At 44.4% G+C, this 18,314-nt stretch overlaps 1 protein-coding gene across 1 annotated transcript in view; it reads right to left on the minus strand.

Annotated features, from left to right (window-relative positions):
- Positions 1-18,314, minus strand: part of macrod2 (mono-ADP ribosylhydrolase 2) — a 1,261,723-nt gene that overhangs the window by 102,280 nt on the left and 1,141,129 nt on the right. The window contains exon 9 of the mRNA XM_042326660.1: positions 10,232-10,310. Coding sequence (XP_042182594.1) covers positions 10,232-10,310 — 79 coding nt within the window. The remainder of the gene's footprint in view (positions 1-10,231; positions 10,311-18,314) is intronic.

Raw genomic sequence — 18,314 nt, forward strand, 5'->3', positions numbered from 1 at the left:
TCGACACATCTACTCCCAGGCACTATCAAGGACACCTGCCGAGCTAATTCTGGTTCTCTCAGATTCCCGCTCCGATTCTGCTCAAGCAAAAGACAAGTGTTCTTCACACTGTGAGATGAACCATTGCATATGTCATAACCATGACAACTAAGCTTTGTTTCTCAGTCAGAAAGTTATGGCAGTTACTTCAGTCAGAAAGTTATGGCAAAAATATAATGGCCAAACACAGTTAATCTTCTTCTTCTTCTTTGGGATTTGGTTGGCCTCCAACTTGTAGGTGCATGCACCGCCACCTACTGTACTGGAGTGTGAGGCCAGTCACGGCCTACCTACATTAAATTCCGAAAATACAAAATTGTGAAAAAGTTAAAGTAAAATTGCCCTGCCAACTATTAGCCCTCACTAAAAACACCACCCCATTCCACTATTGAACCCCATCTAATTCTACCACTCAACACCCCCTGCAAATCTTCTGCAGTAAAACCTCGCAATCCCAAGTACTTCTCTGCAGCTGCCACAACAACCTCTATTTTCTGCAGTACAGTTGACAACCATGGCTTTAATGGCTAAGAACCACCCCTCACTGAAGCACATGTTATTCCTATCACTCTCTATTGACCTCAGCCTACTTACAGGAATCCCCTTACGACCCCATCTTCCTCTACCACACTCTTCACTGCTTCAGCATACAACACTTTCTGTACAACTCTGACCCTAGCAACCTCTAACTGGACACCTCTGATCTCCAGCCTCATGGGCACCCCCACACTTTCTCCACCAATACTACACATTCCCTCCTTTCATGGCGTCCTGCACACTTCTCACATCTAGGAGTCTCCATCCTACACACAGCTGCAACACCGTAGTATTTCCAGAACAAAAGCTCTCACGGGATAACTGACACATCCTAACTTGACCTTGTTGGGCAAAAACTCTGCATCAAAACTCAGCAGGACAGGCACCGGGTCTGCGTCGTACCGAATGCCAGGCATCACAGACACCAGGAATCTTCCATTTCAGCTGATCCTCCTCAACACTTAATGCCACCCCTGTTATCACTCATTTCAACGCCGCCCTGCTCCGGAGAGCAAAGTAAGTCATAGTTCCTGTCCCTAGTCGTGTGGTCCGGACTGCCTGCTCCCTCTGGACGGAAGAAACACACTAAATCATCACGAGTCCACTTCGCATTACTGTCACCGACTCAACAGTCCCCAACCTCTTCTCCACCCTGACACCACATACACTGTATGGGATCAGACAGAATAAAGGGATCCATTCTCTCCACAAATCTGAAGGTAAGATATAGATCCTGAACAGTTGTTCTGATTTCCATGTAAAATAGCCTTTTGATTGACTAAAACAACACCCATAATCTTTGTTTTTTCAGATAGAAATGCTGAACATTTTAGAAAAACAACTTTTTGTGTAGCCATGTGAGAGTGTTATTCCAACTGATCTGTTGTGTTATGTCATTACATGTTACATATGACTATGGACAGGGTCTTGTGAAAGACTCATGTTTGACCTTTTCTCAAATGAGAACGGTTGACTAACTCAGTCAGTGGTTCTCAGCTCTCTCATCAGGGACCCCACAGCTGTTCCAGAGGTAGCTCACTTAACCAAATTAAAATCCTAATTTGATCTGGTTTCATCCAAACATCACCTAATTTCATGTTCGGGACCTTTAACAAGGTTGTGAAAATGGAAAAGACTGGGCTCTCGGTTCTCTTTTAGTTACAGTAGGTTAAAGAAAGGGACAACTCTTGGTTCTCCTGTGTTGGATATCCAGCGAAAGCTTTGAACAGGTGTCAGAGATCAGATGCCTTTAGCAGACAGAAGGGGAGGTAGACAGTGGGAAGAGGTCTGAGGGGGGAAGGTACCTAGGGGGTGTGTCCCAGGAGGAAGTGAAAAGGCAACCCTTAACCTGTGAGCTCATAGGTCACATCAAAGCCCAGACTGTGTGATGAGGGAAAGCCCCTGTGTGTGTGTGTGTGTGTGTGTGTGTGTGTGTGTGTGTGTGTGTGTGTGTGTGTGTGTGATGAGGTAAAGCACACCACTGTGTGGCACTTCTGCTTGTTCCAGCCATGCCCTTCTCTAAAGGTCTCCAATTGAATTTCTCTCCATTATTTGAACCTCTCAAGACCTCATTAAGAAGTCACTTCACGTCAATAAAAAGTAGCTTCAGAAAGAGTTATCTTCCATTACCTCAACCTAGACATAACAGCTTTCCTTGTGCTTTTCTGCGCTACAATAGTACAATAGCACAGTGTTGTCTGTCAATCAGTTTTTAACTTCTTATGGCTGGGGGCAGTATTGAGTAGCTTGGATGAATAACATGCCCAGAGGTGCCCAGAGTAAACTGCCTGCTACTCAGGCCCAGTTGCTAATATATGCATATTATTAGTATTGGATAGAAAACACTCTGAAGTTTCTAAAACTGTTTGAACAATGTCTGTATGTATAACATAACTCATATGGCAGGCAAAAACCTGAGAAAAAATCCAACCAGGAAGTGGGAAATCTGAGGTTGGTCGTTTTTCAACTCATTCCCTATTGAAGATACAGTGGGATATTGGTAATGTTGCACTTCTTAAGGCTTCCACTAGATGTCAACAGTCTTTAGAAACTTGTTTGAGGCTTCTACTGTAAAGGAGGGGCTCATAAGGGCTCTTTGAGTCAGTGGTCTGGCAGAGTGCCACAAGCTCGTAACGCTCGTTCATGTGAGAGTTAGCTTGCGTTCCATTGCTTTTATACAGACAAAGGAATTCTTGAAGAGTTATGTTAAAAACATCCTAAAGATTGATTCTATACATCGTTTGACATGTTTGGAACTGTAATGGAACTTTTTGACATTTTGGACATAAATGATGGACATTAATTGAACAAAACAAAAATTTATTGTAGAACTGGGATTCCTGGGAGTGTATTCTGATGAAGATCATCAAAGGTAAGTTAATATTTATAATGTTATTTCTGACTTCTGTTGACTGCACAATATAGCGGATATCCTTTTGGCTTGTTTGGTCTCTGAGCGCCGTACTCAGATTATTGCATGGTTTGCTTTTTCCGTAAAGCTTTTTTGAAATCTGACACAGCGGTTGCATTAAGTAGAAGTGTATCTAAAGTTCCATGCATAACACTTGTATTTTCATCAACATTTACTGTTAGAATTTCTGTCAATTGATGTGGCTCCCTGCAAAATCACTGGATCTATTTGGAACTACTGAACATAACGCGCCAATGTATACTGAGATTATTTGATATAAATATGAACTTTATCAAACAAAACATACATGCATTGTGTAACATGAAGTCCTATGAGTGTCATCTGATGAAGATCATCAGAGGTTAGTGATTAATGCTATCTCTATTTCTGATTTTTGTGACTCTTCTCTTTGGCAGGAAAAATGGCTGTGTTTTTCTGTGACTTGGCTCTGACCTAACATAATCGTTTGTGGTGTTTTCGCCATAAAGCCTTTTTGAAATCGGACACTGTGGTGGGATTAACAAGAAGTGTATCTTTAAAATGATGTGAAATACTTCTATGAGGAATTGAGGAATTTTAATTATGGGATTTCTGTTGTTTTTAATTTGGCGCTCTGCACTTTCACTGGCTGTTGTCATATCGATCCCTAAGAAGTTGTTAAGTCTGTGCATGTCAATGAGCAGTGGTTTCAGGAGGAGTTGGTTACCTTCTCTTAGATATCTTCTCTTAGTATTCACTTTTGCTGCTTTCCTGTATATTAAAACAATAGCACAGTGCTTTTCTTTCCTCCTTTCCCTCACCCAAACCTAAAACTCAGTCCAAACTCAAATGGATTATTGTCTATTTAGGCATACTTGAAATGGTGAAATTATGGCGTGACTTGGCATTTTATGTCCATTCCAATTTCCAACCATCCACTAGGGGCAACACAAGTGCCTATTCCCCCCCAAAAATAAATAATACATTTTTTTTAAACATTGGAACTCAGTCAGTGACTCAACTTACTGTTGCTAGGTAGAGTAGTAGAATACACAAGGTGCAATTTCAAAATGTGGCTGTTTATCAACAATTTTTATGATAGTTTCTCAATCAGCCCATGTCAGCATTTTTTTTTGTTTGTTGATTGGTAAGTTAGTCTTGCGGCCAGCTATCTTAATTTAGTAATCATGGTTGAATTAGAGCCTGGGAGGACCCCATTGATTCTGTTAAGTCAGTCTCACTCAGATATCATATTACAAACTGAAAACATTTCTCTCCATCCTATGACAAAATGTGTAGAATTGCAGCAAACTAGCTTAAAAACGGCAACATGTTCTCTACACCCCATGGCAAAATGGAGGGATGGGGGATTTTTGGTGTCCCCCACCCCCATCAAAGTTGCCCATCCCTTATTTAATAGGATAGATGAGCTAGGCATGGGCATTGTGGATGGGGTTGAGGATCACAGGATGGGCTTGAACAGCAAGCTGCAGTATGGCTCATGAGATTGTGAGTTCAATCCCAGTGCTAGGCACCTGTTTTGTATTTTTGTTTTAACCCTATCCCAAACCTTAACCCTAACCTTAACCACTCTGAAGTAAACTAAACCCTAATGCCTAAATTTGACCAAAATCTCAGAATTAATGCATAAATGTAACTGTGGAGGTTAGTTTTGGTTTCACTTTTGCGCAGTTTGACTGACAGCTAACATACTCTATAATCTACAGACATACCACAGATGGCCCCACATGCCATAATTTAAAGCGCCAGCCATGACTTATCTCTATTGCTGCATTTATGACAAGTTATGGTGTTTTCTTTAGAGATGGTGTTGCTAAATCTCCATTATAGTGATGGAGATGTACTCATCAATGTCACTTTGGGAGTGATAACTAATAATGAACAACTTTTCCAAGGCTTTCCTCTACACTAGGAAGGTGGTCAAATGTTTCCCTACCTACATGGCATTTGGATGATGGAGATGTACTTATTATACTTATTGCTGGCACTTTGGGAGAGATAACGGCAGAAACAACAGCTCTAGAAATCCATCTCACAACATTAATATGAAAAGGCGTTCCATCGGTGCATGGGGACAGGAAATATCATTACACTGTAGGGTGAAGGGAATCTTCCAGCTAAGAGTTAGAGAGGGAAGGGGTGGAGGGAGAAAAGGAGAGAAGGAGAGGGGAGGAGGGGAGAATGAGGAAAGTAAAGAGGGAGGAAGAAAGGCAACATGAGGGAAGAGGGAGGAAAAGAGAGAGGGAGGGAGGGAGGGAGAGAGTAGGTGGATGACAGGACTATTTGGGAAGGAGAGAGAGGGAGAGGGAGAGGGAGAGAGAGAGAGAAAGAGAGGGAGGGAGGGAGGGAGGGAGGGAGGGAGGGAGGGAGGGAGGGAGGGAGGGAGGGAGGGAGGGAGGGAGGGAGGGAGGGAGGGAGGGAGGGGGAGAGAGAGAGAGAGAGGGAGAGGGAGGGAGGGAGGGTTGGGGAGAGGGAGGGAGAGAGGGGAGGGAGGGAGGGAGAGGGAGAGAGAGAGAGAGAGAGAGAGAGGGAGGGAGGGAGGGTTGGGGAGAGGGAGGGAGGGAGGGAGAAAAGGAGAGAAGGAGAGGGGAGGAGGGGAGAATGAGGAAAGTAAAGAGGGAGGAAGAAAGGCAACATGAGGGAAGAGGGAGGAAAAGAGAGAGGGAGGGAGGGAGGGAGAGAGTAGGTGGATGACAGGACTATTTGGGAAGGAGAGAGAGGGAGGGAGGGGAGAGAGAGAGAAAGAGAGGGAGGGAGAGAGGGAGGGGGAGAGAGAGAGAGAGGGAGAGGGAGGGGAGGGAGGGTTGGGGAGAGGGAGGGAGGGAGAGGGAGGGAGGGGGGAGAGAGAGAGAGAGAGAGAGAGGGAGGGAGGGAGGGAGGGAGGGGAGGGAGGGGGGAGGGAGGGAGGGAGGGAGGGAGGGAGGGAGGGAGGGAGATAGAGAGACACACAGCTGTACATTTCAATGAAACATGGTGAAGCCCCAAAATTGCCCTCGCTAGAAGCATGTGTTTCAGACATAAGGAAGTGGATGGCTGCAAACTTTCTACTTTTAAACTCGGACAAAACAGAGATGCTTGTTCTAGGTCCCAAGAAACAAAGAGATCTTCTGTTGAATCTGACAATTAATCTTAATGGTTGTACAGTCGTCTCAAATAAAATTGTGAAGGACCTCGGCGTTACTCTGGACCCTGATCTCTCTTTTGAAGTACATATCAAGGCCATTTCAAGGACAGCTTTTTTCCATCTACGTAACATTGCAAAAATCAGAAACTTTCTGTCCAAAAATGATGCAGAAAAATTAATCCATGCTTTTGTCACTTCTAGGTTAGACTACTGCAATGCTCTACTTTCCGGCTACCCGGATAAAGCACTAAATAAACTTCAGTTAGTGCTAAATACGGCTGCTAGAATCCTGACTAGAACCAACAAATGGGATCATATTACTCCAGTGCTAGCCTTCCTACACTGGCTTCCTGTCAAAGCAAGGGCTGATTTCAAGGTTTTACTGCTAACCTACAAAGCATTACATGGGCTTGCTCCTACCTATCTCTCTGATTTGGTCCTGCCGTACATACCTACACGTACGCTACAGTCACAAGACGCAGGCCTCCTAATTGTCCCTAGAATTTCTAAGCAAACAGCTGGAGGCAGGGCTTTCTCCTATAGAGCTCAATTTTTATGGAACGGTCTGCCTACCCATGTCAGAGACGCAAACTCGGTCTCAACCTTTAAGTCTTTACTGAAGACTCATCTCTTCAGTGGGTCATATGATTGAGTGTAGTCTGGCCCAGGAGTGTGAAGGTGAACAGAAAGGCTCTGGAGCAACGAACCGCCCTTGCTGTTTCTGCCTGGCCTGTTCCTCTCTTTCCACTGGAATTCTCTGCCTCTAACCCATTTACAGGGGGAGAAGTCACTGGCTTACTGGGGCTCTCTCATACCGTCCCTGGGAGGGGTGCGTCACCTGAGTGGGTTGAGTCACTGATGTGATCATCCTGTCTGGGTTGGCGCCCCCCCTTGGGTTGTGCCGTGGCGGAGATCTTTGTGGGCTATACTCAGCCTTGTCTCAGGATGGTAAGTTGGTGGTTGAAGATATCCCTCTAGTGGTGTGGGGGCTGTGCTTTGGCAAAGTGGGTGGGGTTATATCCTTCCTGTTTGGCCCTGTCCGGGGTGTCCTCGGATGGGGCCACAGTGTCTCCTGACCCCTCCTGTCTCAGCCTCCAGTATTTATGCTGCAGTAGTGTATGTGTCGGGGGGCTAGGGTCAGTTTGTTATATCTGGAGTACTTCTCCTGTCCTATTCGGTGTCCTGTGTGAATTTAAGTGTGCTCTCTCTAATTCTCTCTTTATCTCTTTCTTTCTCTCTCTCGGAGGACCTGAGCCCTAGGACCATGCCTCAGGACTACCTGACATGATGACTCCTTGTTGTCCCCAGTCCACCTGGCCGTGCTGATGCTCCAGTTTCAACTGTTCTGCCTTATTATTATTCGACCATGCTGGTCATTTATGAACATTTGAACATCTTGGCCATGTTCTGTTATAATCTCCACCCGGCACAGCCAGAAGAGGACTGGCCACCCCACATAGCCTGGTTCCTCTCTAGGTTTCTTCCTAGGTTTTGGCCTTTCTAGGGAGTTGGCCTTTCTAGGGAGCCACCGTGCTTCTACACCTGCATTGCTTGCTGTTTGGGGTTTTAGGCTGGGTTTCTGTACAGCACTTTGAGATATCAGCTGATGTACGAAGGGCTATATAAATACATTTGATTTGATTTGAGGGAGGGAGGGAGGGGGGGAGAGGGAGAGAGAGAGAGAGGGTTGGGGAGGGGGGAGGGAAGGGGGAGGGAAGGAGGGAGGGAAGGGAGGGAGGGAGGGAGGGAGGGAGGGAGGGAGGGGGAGGGAGGGAGGGAGGGAGGGAGGGAGGGGGAGACATGGGAGAGGGAGGGAGAGAGGGAGGGAGGGAGGGGAGACATGGGAGAGGGAGAGAGAGGGAGGGAGAGAGAGGGAGAGGGAGAGAGAGGGAGTGAGGGAGGGAGGGAGGGGGAGGGAGAGGGAGGGGAGGGAGGGAGGGAGAGGAAGGAGAGGGAGAGAGAAGGAGAGGGAGGGAGGGTAAGGGTGGGGGGGAACAAAACAGTCTCCATGTGAGAGTCGAAGGAAGATGAAGGCCTGAAACTCTGTATTCCTTATAGGTGACGAGGAGTTGGGAAGATGGAGTGAAAGAGAGTCAAACAGAGACACAGAGAGAGATTCTGAGCGAGATGAGATTCTGAACGAGAGAGAAAGAGATACAGGAGAGCCTGGGATTTTCAAGATGGGGAGGGAATAGGTGCCACATGGGAGATATTGCTAGCACGGTGAAGCAGGCTTGTCTACCCTTCAGCCGCCCATACACCCCTACAGCCCTTTAGCTCTAATCCTCCATGGTCCCCTAGCCATCAGAGATGGTCACTGGTTGCTCAAGGCTTCAGGGCTCAGAGATGGGAGCGGAGGGGTGTGTGTGTTCTTGTGTGTGGAGGGTTGGGTGGCAGGAGAGACTTGGAGCAGAAAATAACGTGCATTTATTTATCTATCGTCTCTGTGAGACTTGGCGAGACAGCTTTGCTTTGTTGTGGATGCTTCCTGGAACTCCCTGAGAGAGACATGCCCCTTTCAGCAAAGAACTGGCTGGCTGGCTGGCTGGCTGAATGGTCCAACAGGATTGTTCTCTAGAGTTGCCCCTCAAAAACAAACACTGCACAACTAATCCAAAGGCCTTGTCTCATTGTAAAGCATCTGATGACACTAAATTTAGACATTATGTTGCTTTATAGCCCAAGGTAAACTCAGGAAGGACAGGGACACTACATTATGTTGCTTTATAGCCCAAGGTAAACTCAGGAAGGACAGGGACACTACATTATGTTGCTTTATAGCCCAAGGTAAACTTAGGAAGGACAGGGACACTACATTATGTTTCTTTATAGCCCCATATAAACTCAGGAAGGACAGAGACACTACATTATGCTGCTTTATTAAACTCAGGAAGGCAGGGACCCATTAGCTGCTTTAACTCAGGTAAACTCAGGAAGGACAGGGACACTACATTATGCTGCTTTATAGCCCCAGGTAAACTCAGGAAGGACAGGGACACTACATTATGCTGCTTTATAGCCCCAGGTAAACTCAGGAAGGACAGGGACACTACATTATGTTGCTTTATAGCCCCAGATAAACTCAGGAAGGACAGAGACACTACATTATGCTGCTTTATAGCCCCAGATAAACTCAGGAAGGACAGAGACACTACATTATGATAGCCCCAGGTAAACTCAGGAAGGACAGGGACACTACATTATGTTGCTTTATAGCCCCAGGTAAACTCAGGAAGGACAGGGACACTACATTATGTTGCTTTATAGCCCCAGATAAACTCAGGAAGGACAGAGACACTACATTATGCTGCCCCAGGTAAACTTACATTATGCTGCTTTATAGCCCCAGATAAACTCAGGAAGGACAGGGACACTACATTATGCTGCTTTATAGCAGGTAAACTCAGGAAGGACAGGGACACCATTATGCTGCTTTATAGCCCCAGGTAAACTCAGGAAGGACAGGGACACTACATTATGCTGCTTTATAGCCCCAGGTAAACTCAGGAAGGACAGGGACACTACATTATGCTGCTTTATAGCCCCAGGTAAACTCAGGAAGGACAGGGACACTACATTATGTTGCTTTATAGCCCCAGATAAACTCAGGAAGGACAGAGACACTACATTATGCTGCTTTATAGCCCCAGGTAAACTCAGGAAGGACAGGGACACTACATTATGTTGCTTTATAGCCCCAGGTAAACTCAGGAAGGACAGGGACACTACATTATGTTGCTTTATAGCCCCAGATAAACTCAGGAAGGACAGGGACACTACATTATGCTGCTTTATAGCCCCAGGTAAACTCAGGAAGGACAGGGACACTACATTATGCTGCTTTATAGCCCCAGATAAACTCAGGAAGGACAGAGACACTACATTATGCTGCTTTATAGCCCCAGGTAAACTCAGGAAGGACAGGGACACTACATTATGCTGCTTTATAGCCCCAGGTAAACTCAGGAAGGACAGGGACACTACATTATGCTGCTTTATAGCCCCAGGTAAACTCAGGAAGGACAGGGACACTACATTATGCTGCTTTATAGCCCCAGGTAAACTCAGGAAGGACAGGGACACTACATTCCATGGCATAATGGAAACAGAATCCGACGCACCTTGGAAGACTTGAAGGATTTTTTCCTTGTAGATCCTGTAGTCCGCCTCCAGGAAGACACAGAAGATAACACGTTCGATCTGCACAGAAAGAAAAAATAGAGAGAAAGAAAGGAAGAAAAATAAATAAATAATTCCATTATTCCACTGTCCACCACTGTCCACTATTAATTGCACATTCAACTCCAGACCATCAGGACCAACAGATCCCACAAGACCTACTAAAGGGACAAAATCAACAATTGAGGAACCAATGATAACGTTTTACACCAGGGAGCCACAATCAAACCATAAGCACAGTTCAGAATATCCTATTAGCCAATTAGCTGGCTCCCCAGTACAGGATACCAGCCTAGGTCCGTGTTCCAAATGGCACCCTATTCCCTATGCAGCACACTACTTTTGTCCAGGGCCCATAGGACTCTGGTTAAAAAGTAGTGCATTATATAGAGAGTAGGATGCCATTTGGGACACAACCCATGCCCCACTGGTGGCAGGAGTGGGGTCTACTACTGAGCAGGCTTTTAGTGAATATTACACTATATTACACTACATTACATCACATTTTGGAGATAATATCTGAATGAGAGCATTTCCTTTGGTAGGATACATTCAATATATCCCCAGCACCATAAAGTACAACTAAAAAGGTACTTATTCTCAAACCATAGACAAAAAAGTGCAGCTATAGGTATCCTTTGACCCAGTACTTTGCTCTTATGAACTACCTCAGGGATTCAGAACTCACTAACTACTGACTGTCATTTATTTTACACTATGAGTGCTGCTAGTAAGTTGAGCTTCTAATTCATAATCACTATAGTTATCCTCTCAAGCTGAACACTTTGGAGGGATTTTGCTATGGCTAATTCAAATTGCACCCTGCAAATGTCAGCATATTATTTTTGAATAACTATACTCTCTGTATATTCATTTCCTTATGTCTCATTTATTGTTATGAATTTTTGCCTGTGTGGGTTGCTACCATGCCTGCAGAAAGTATTCATACCCCTTGACTTATTCCACATTTTGTTGTGTTACAGCCTGAATTCATATATTTTTTCTCACCCATCTACATACAATACCCCATAATGACGAAGCTCATCAAATTAATTCACATCCTTGAGTGTAAGGAGCGACGCTGGTAGACAAGAAGCAGGTACAGGGAGAACATTTAATGAACAATGGACATGAAACAGAACAGGAACAGCGTCTGGACAGGGGGAACATAATGACACCAATGCTGACACGGGGAACCAACAGAGGAACAGACAGAAATAGACGGGGCAATCAACAAAGGGAAGGAGTCTTGAGGCGGGCCGGACGCAGTGCCCGCTGACACGGTTGCCAGGTGTACGATGTTTCCTCCGACACATTGGTGCGACTGGCTTCTGGGATAAGTGGGCATTGTGTCAAGAAGCAGTGCGGCTTGGTTGTGTTGTGTTTTGGAGGACGCACGGCTTCTGACCTTCGCCTCTCCCGAGTCCGTACAGGAGTTGCAGCCATGAGACAAGACTGTAACTCCCAATTCGACACCACGAGATTGGGGAGAAAAAGGGGTACAAAAATAAAATAGAAAAATAAATACAAAATCAAAGGCAAGGAGTCTCCAATGAGCGCAGCTGCGCGTAAGGATGGTGACAGGTGTGCGTAACGAAGGGCAGCCTGGCGCAATCTGGCGCCATAGAGGGAGAGCGGGAGCAGGCGTGACACCGAGTCAATAAATATTAGAGATAACTTTGGCAGTGATTACAGCTGTGAGTCTTTCTGTGTAAGTCTCTAAGAGCTTTGCACACCTGGATAGTACAATATTTTCAAATGATTATTTGTTTCAATTCTTCAAGTTCTGTCAAGTTGGTTGTTGATCATTGCTAGACAGCCATTTTCAAGTCTTGCCATAGATTTAAGTCAAAACTGTAACTAGGCCACTCAGGAACATTCAATGTCGTCTTGGTAAACAACTCCAGTGTATATTTGGCCTTGTGGTTTAGGTTAATGTCCTGCTGAAAGGTGAATTTGTCTCCCAGTGTCTGTTGGAAAGCAGACTGAACCAGGTTTACCGCTAAGATTTTGCCTGTGCTAAACTCTATTCAGTTTATTGTTAAACTAAACAACTCCCTAATCCTTGCAGATGACAAGCATACCCATAACATGATGCAGCCACCACCATGCTTGAAAATATAGAGAGTGGTACTCAGTAATGTGTTGTATTGGATTTGACCCAAAAATACACTTTGTATTCAGGACAAAAAGTTAATTTATTTGCCAAAGTTTTTGCAGTTTTACTTTAGTGCCTTATTGCAAACAGGATGCATGTTTGGATTATTTTTGATTCTGTACAGGCTTCCTTCTTATCACTCTGTCATTTAGGTTAGTATTGTGGAGTAACTACAACGTTGTTGATCCATTCTCAGTTTTCTCCTATCGCAGCCATTAAACTGTTTTCAAGTCACCATTGGCCTCATGGTGAAATCCCTGAGGGGTTTCCTTCCTCTCCGGCAACTGAGTTAGGAAGGACGCTGTATCTTTGTAGTGACCTGGTGTATTGATACACCATCCAAAGTGTAATTAATAACTGCACCATGCTCAAAGGGATATTCAATGTCTGTTTATAACTTATTTACCTATCTACCAGTAGGTGCCATTCTCTGCTAGGCATTGTAAAACCTCCCTGGTCTTTGTGGTTGAATCTGTGTTAGAAAGTCACTGCTCGAGTGAGGGACCTTATAGATGATTGTATGTGTGGGGTACAGAGATGAGGTCGTCATTAAAAATATATGTTAACCACTATTATTGCACACAGAGTGAGTCCATGCAACTTATTATGTGACTTGTAAAACACATTTTCACTAAGAAAACCATTTTGACATTATGGGGTATTGTGTTTAGACCAGGGACACAAAATCTAAATGTAATCCATACATGCAGACTGTAACACAACAAAATGTGGAAAAAGTCAAGGGGTGTAAATGCTTTGTGAAAGCTCATCAACAATTCAAGATCCAAAAACAAATTCCTTTTTATCAAACTGAAAAGATTGAAATAATAATCCCTGTCTTACAACGGTGAATATACTGAATACATATGACTGGAATAATGTCTGCTCTAATACACAATCACATGAACACCCTCTCCACCATCACTCTCCTATCTACCTTCCTATTGTATAATACAACACCCTCTCCACCATCACTCTCCTATCTACCTTCCTATTGTACAATACAACTGTAACAGACTCTGTAACAAAGTGTCTGTCTGTAACAGACTCTGTAACAGGGTGTCTGTCTGTAACAAAGTGTCTACCTTCCTATTGTACATCACTCTCCTATCTACAACACCTATCTACCTTCCACAGCACCTCTCCACCATCACTCTCCTATCTACCTTCCTTTGTATAATACAGCACCTCTCCACCATCACTCTCCTATCTACCTTCCTATTGTATAATACAGCACCTCTCCACCATCACTCTCCTATCTACCTTCCTATTGTATAATACAGCACCTCTCCACCATCACTCTCCTATCTACCTTCCTATTGTATAATACAGCACCTCTCCACCATCACTCTCCTATCTACCTTCCTATTGTACAATACAGCACCTCTCCACCATCACTCTCCTATCTACCTTCCTATTGTACAATACAACACCTCTCCACCATCACTCTCCTATCTACCTTCCTATTGTACAATACAGCACCTCTCCACCATCACTCTCCTATCTACCTTCCTATTGTATAATACAGCACAATCACAACACCTCTCCACCATCACTCTCCTATCTACCTTCCTATTGTACAATACAACACCTCTCCACCATCACTCTCCTATCTACCTTCCTATTACAATACAGCACCTCTCCACAACACTATCTACCTTCCACCATCACTCTCCTATCTACCTTCCTATTGTATAATACAGCACCTCTCCACCATCACTCTCCTATCTACCTTCCTATTGTATAATACAGCACCTCTCCACCATCACTCTCCTATCTACCTTCCTATTGTACAATACAGCACCTCTCCACCATCACTCTCCTATCTACCTTCCTATTGTATAATACAGCACCTCTCCACCATCACTCTCCTATCTACCTTCCTATTGTACAATACAGCACCTCTCCACCATCACTCTCCTATCTACCTTCCTATTGTATAATACAGCACCTCTCCACCATCACTCTCCTATCTACCTTCCTATTGTATAATACAGCACCTCTCCACCATCACTCTCCTATCTACCTTCCTATTGTATTACAGCACCTCTCCACCATCACTCTCCTATCTACAATACAACACCTCTCCACCATCACTCTCCTATCTACCTTCCTATTGTACAATACAGCACCTCTCCACCATCACTCTCCTATCTACCTTCCTATTGTACAATACAGCACCTCTCCACCATCACTCTCCTATCTACCTTCCTATTGTACAATACAGCACCTCTCCACCATCACTCTCCTATCTACCTTCCTATTGTATAATACAGCACCTCTCCACCATCACTCTCCTATCTACCTTCCTATTGTATAATACAGCACCTCTCCACCATCACTCTCCTATCTACCTTCCTATTGTATAATACAGCACCTCTCCACCATCACTCTCCTATCTACCTTCCTATTGTATAATACAGCACCTCTCCACCATCACTCTCCTATCTACCTTCCTATTGTATAATACAGCACCTCTCCACCATCACTCTCCTATCTACCTTCCTATTGTACAATACAACACCTCTCCACCATCACTCTCCTATCTACCTTCCTATTGTATAATACAGCACCTCTCCACCATCACTCTCCTATCTACCTTCCTATTGTACAATACAACACCTCTCCACCATCACTCTCCTATCTACCTTCCTATTGTACAATACAACACCTCTCCACCATCACTCTCCTATCTACCTTCCTATTGTACAATACAGCACCTCTCCACCATCACTCTCCTATCTACCTTCCTATTGTACAATACAACACCTCTCCACCATCACTCTCCTATCTACCTTCCTATTGTATAATACAGCACCTCTCCACCATCACTCTCCTATCTACCTTCCTATTGTACAATACAACACCTCTCCACCATCACTCTCCTATCTACCTTCCTATTGTACAATACAGCACCTCTCCACCATCACTCTCCTATCTACCTTCCTATTGTATAATACAGCACCTCTCCACCATCACTCTCCTATCTACCTTCCTATTGTACAATACAACACCTCTCCACCATCACTCTCCTATCTACCTTCCTATTGTATAATACAGCACCTCTCCACCATCACTCTCCTATCTACCTTCCTATTGTACAATACAACACCTCTCCACCATCACTCTCCTATCTACCTTCCTATTGTACAATACAGCACCTCTCCACCATCACTCTCCTATCTACCTTCCTATTGTATAATACAGCACCTCTCCACCATCACTCTCCTATCTACCTTCCTATTGTACAATACAACACCTCTCCACCATCACTCTCCTATCTACCTTCCTATTGTACAATACAACTGTAACAGACTCTGTAACAAAGTGTCTGTCTGTAACAGACTCTGTAACAAAGTGTCTGTCTGTAACAGACTCTGTAACAAAGTGTCTGTCTGTAACAGACTCCGTAACAAAGTGTCTGTCTGTAACAGAGTCTCTGAGTGTCCAGGGTCTATTTTAAAGCATCTCCTTCTTCCTTCTCTGATTGGTTTCTTGCATTACACACAGTGGGACAGACATAAGATAATGGCTCCACTGAATATGGCAATTTTACACAACAGTTGTAATGGTGGAGAGAGAGAGAGAGTCAGAGAGAGTCAGAGAGAGACCCAGAGAGTCAGAGAGAGACAGAGAGAGACAGATAGAGAGTCAGAGAGAGACCCAGAGACTCAGAGAGAGACAGAGAGAGACAGATAGAGAGTCAGAGAGAGTCAGAGTGAGACAGAGAGAGTCAGAGAGAGACCCAGAAAGTCAGAGAGAGAGAGAGACAGAGAGAGTCAGAGAGCGACAGAGAGAGACAGAGAGAGTCAGAGAGAGACATAGAGAGTCAGAGAGAGACAGAGAGAGACAGAGAGAGAGAGTCAGAGAGAGTCAGAGAGAGACATAGAGAGACAGAGAGAGACAGGGAGAGACAGGGAGAGAGATAAAGAGAGTCAGAAAGAGACAGAGAGTCAGAGAGAGTCAGAGAGAGACAGAGAGTCAGAGAGAGACAGAGAGTCAGAGAGAGCCAGAGAGTCAGAGAGAGAGAGAGACAGAGTCAGAGAGAGAAAGAGAGAGACGGAGAGAGTCAGAGAGAGACAGAGAGAGACATAGAGAGACAGAGAGTCAGAGAGAGACATAGAGAGTCAGAGAGAGACAGAGAGAGACAGAGAGTCAGAGAGAGACAGAGAGAGACATAGAGAGACAGAGAGTCAGAGAGAGACATAGAGAGTCAGAGAGAGACAGAGAGAGACAGAGAGTCAGAGAGAGTCAGAGAGAGACATAGAGAGACAGAGAGAGACAGGGAGAGACAGGGAGAGAGATAAAGAGAGTCAGAAAGAGACAGAGAGTCAGAGAGAGACAGAGAGTCAGAGAGAGCCAGAGAGTCAGAGAGAGAAAGAGAGAGACGGAGAGAGTCAGAGAGTCAGAGAGAGACAGAGAGAGACATAGAGAGACAGAGAGTCAGAGAGAGACATAGAGAGACAGATTGATATTGTTTTGAAACTTCTGTATGTGTAATGTTTACTGTTAATTTTTATTGTTTATTTCACTTTGTATATTATCTACCTCACTTGCTTTGGCAATGTTAACACATGTTTCCCATGCCAATAAAGCCCTTTGAATTTAATTTAATTGACAGAGTTTTGCAGATTCTGACCATTTTGCCTGTCCTGACCCCGAGCCTGCCTGCCGTTCTGTACCTGCCTGACTCTGACCTGTTTATGAACCTCTGCCTGTCCTGACCCCGGGCCTGCCTGCCTTTGACCTATCTTTTGCCTTCCCCCTGTTTGGGTCAATAAACATCTGTGACTCTAGCATCTGGGTCTTATCCTGAGTTCTGATAAGAAGACAGGCTATGTGCTCACTGCCCACAAAATGAGGTGGAAACTGAGCTGCACTTCCTAACCTCCTGCCAAATGTATGATCATATTAGAAACACATTTTTCCCTCAGATTACACCGATCCACAAAGAATTTGAAAACAAATCTAATATTTCATAAACTCCCATATATAATATTGTGCCATCAAAGCAGCAAGATGTGTGACCTGTTTCCACAAGAAAAGGGCAACCAGTGAAGAACAAACACCATTGTAAATACAACCCATATTTATGTTTATTTATTTTACCTTTAGTACTTTAACTATTTGAACATCGTTACAACACTGCATATAGCCATAATGTGACATTTGAAATGTCGTTATTCTTTTGGAAGTTTTGTGAGTGTACTGTTAACTGTAAATTGTTATTGTTTATTGCACTTTTGTATATTATCTACCTCACCTGCTTTGGCAATATTAACACATTTCCCATGCCAATAAAGCCCCTTGAATTGAATTGAAACAGAGAGAGATACGGAGAGACAGTGATACAGAGAGACAGAGATACAAAGAGACAGAGATACAGAGAGACAGAGAGTCAGAGATACAGAGATACAGAGAGTCAGAGATACAGAGATACAGAGATACAGAGAGACAGAGAGACAGAGATACAGAGAGTCAGAGATACAGAGATACAGAGAGACAGAGAGAAAAGAGCGATGGAGAGATACAGAGAGACAGAGATACAGAGAGACAGAGATACAGAGATACAGAGAGACAGAGATACAGAGAGAGAAGAGCGATGGAGATAGACAGAGAGACAGAGAGACAGAGATACAGAGAGAGAAGAGATACAGAGAGACATAGATACAGATAGACAGAGATACAGAGAGACAGAGATACAGAGATACAGAGAGACAGAGAGACAGAGAGACAGAGATACAGAGAGAGAAGAGAGATGGAGAGATACAGAGAGAGAAGAGAGATGGAAAGATACAGAGACAGAGATACAGATAGACAGAGATACAGAGAGGCTGAGATACAGAGAGACAGAGATACAGAGAGAC

Source organism: Oncorhynchus tshawytscha, linkage group LG01 (assembly GCF_018296145.1).
Source record: "Oncorhynchus tshawytscha isolate Ot180627B linkage group LG01, Otsh_v2.0, whole genome shotgun sequence".
Classification (NCBI taxonomy): domain Eukaryota; kingdom Metazoa; phylum Chordata; class Actinopteri; order Salmoniformes; family Salmonidae; genus Oncorhynchus; species Oncorhynchus tshawytscha.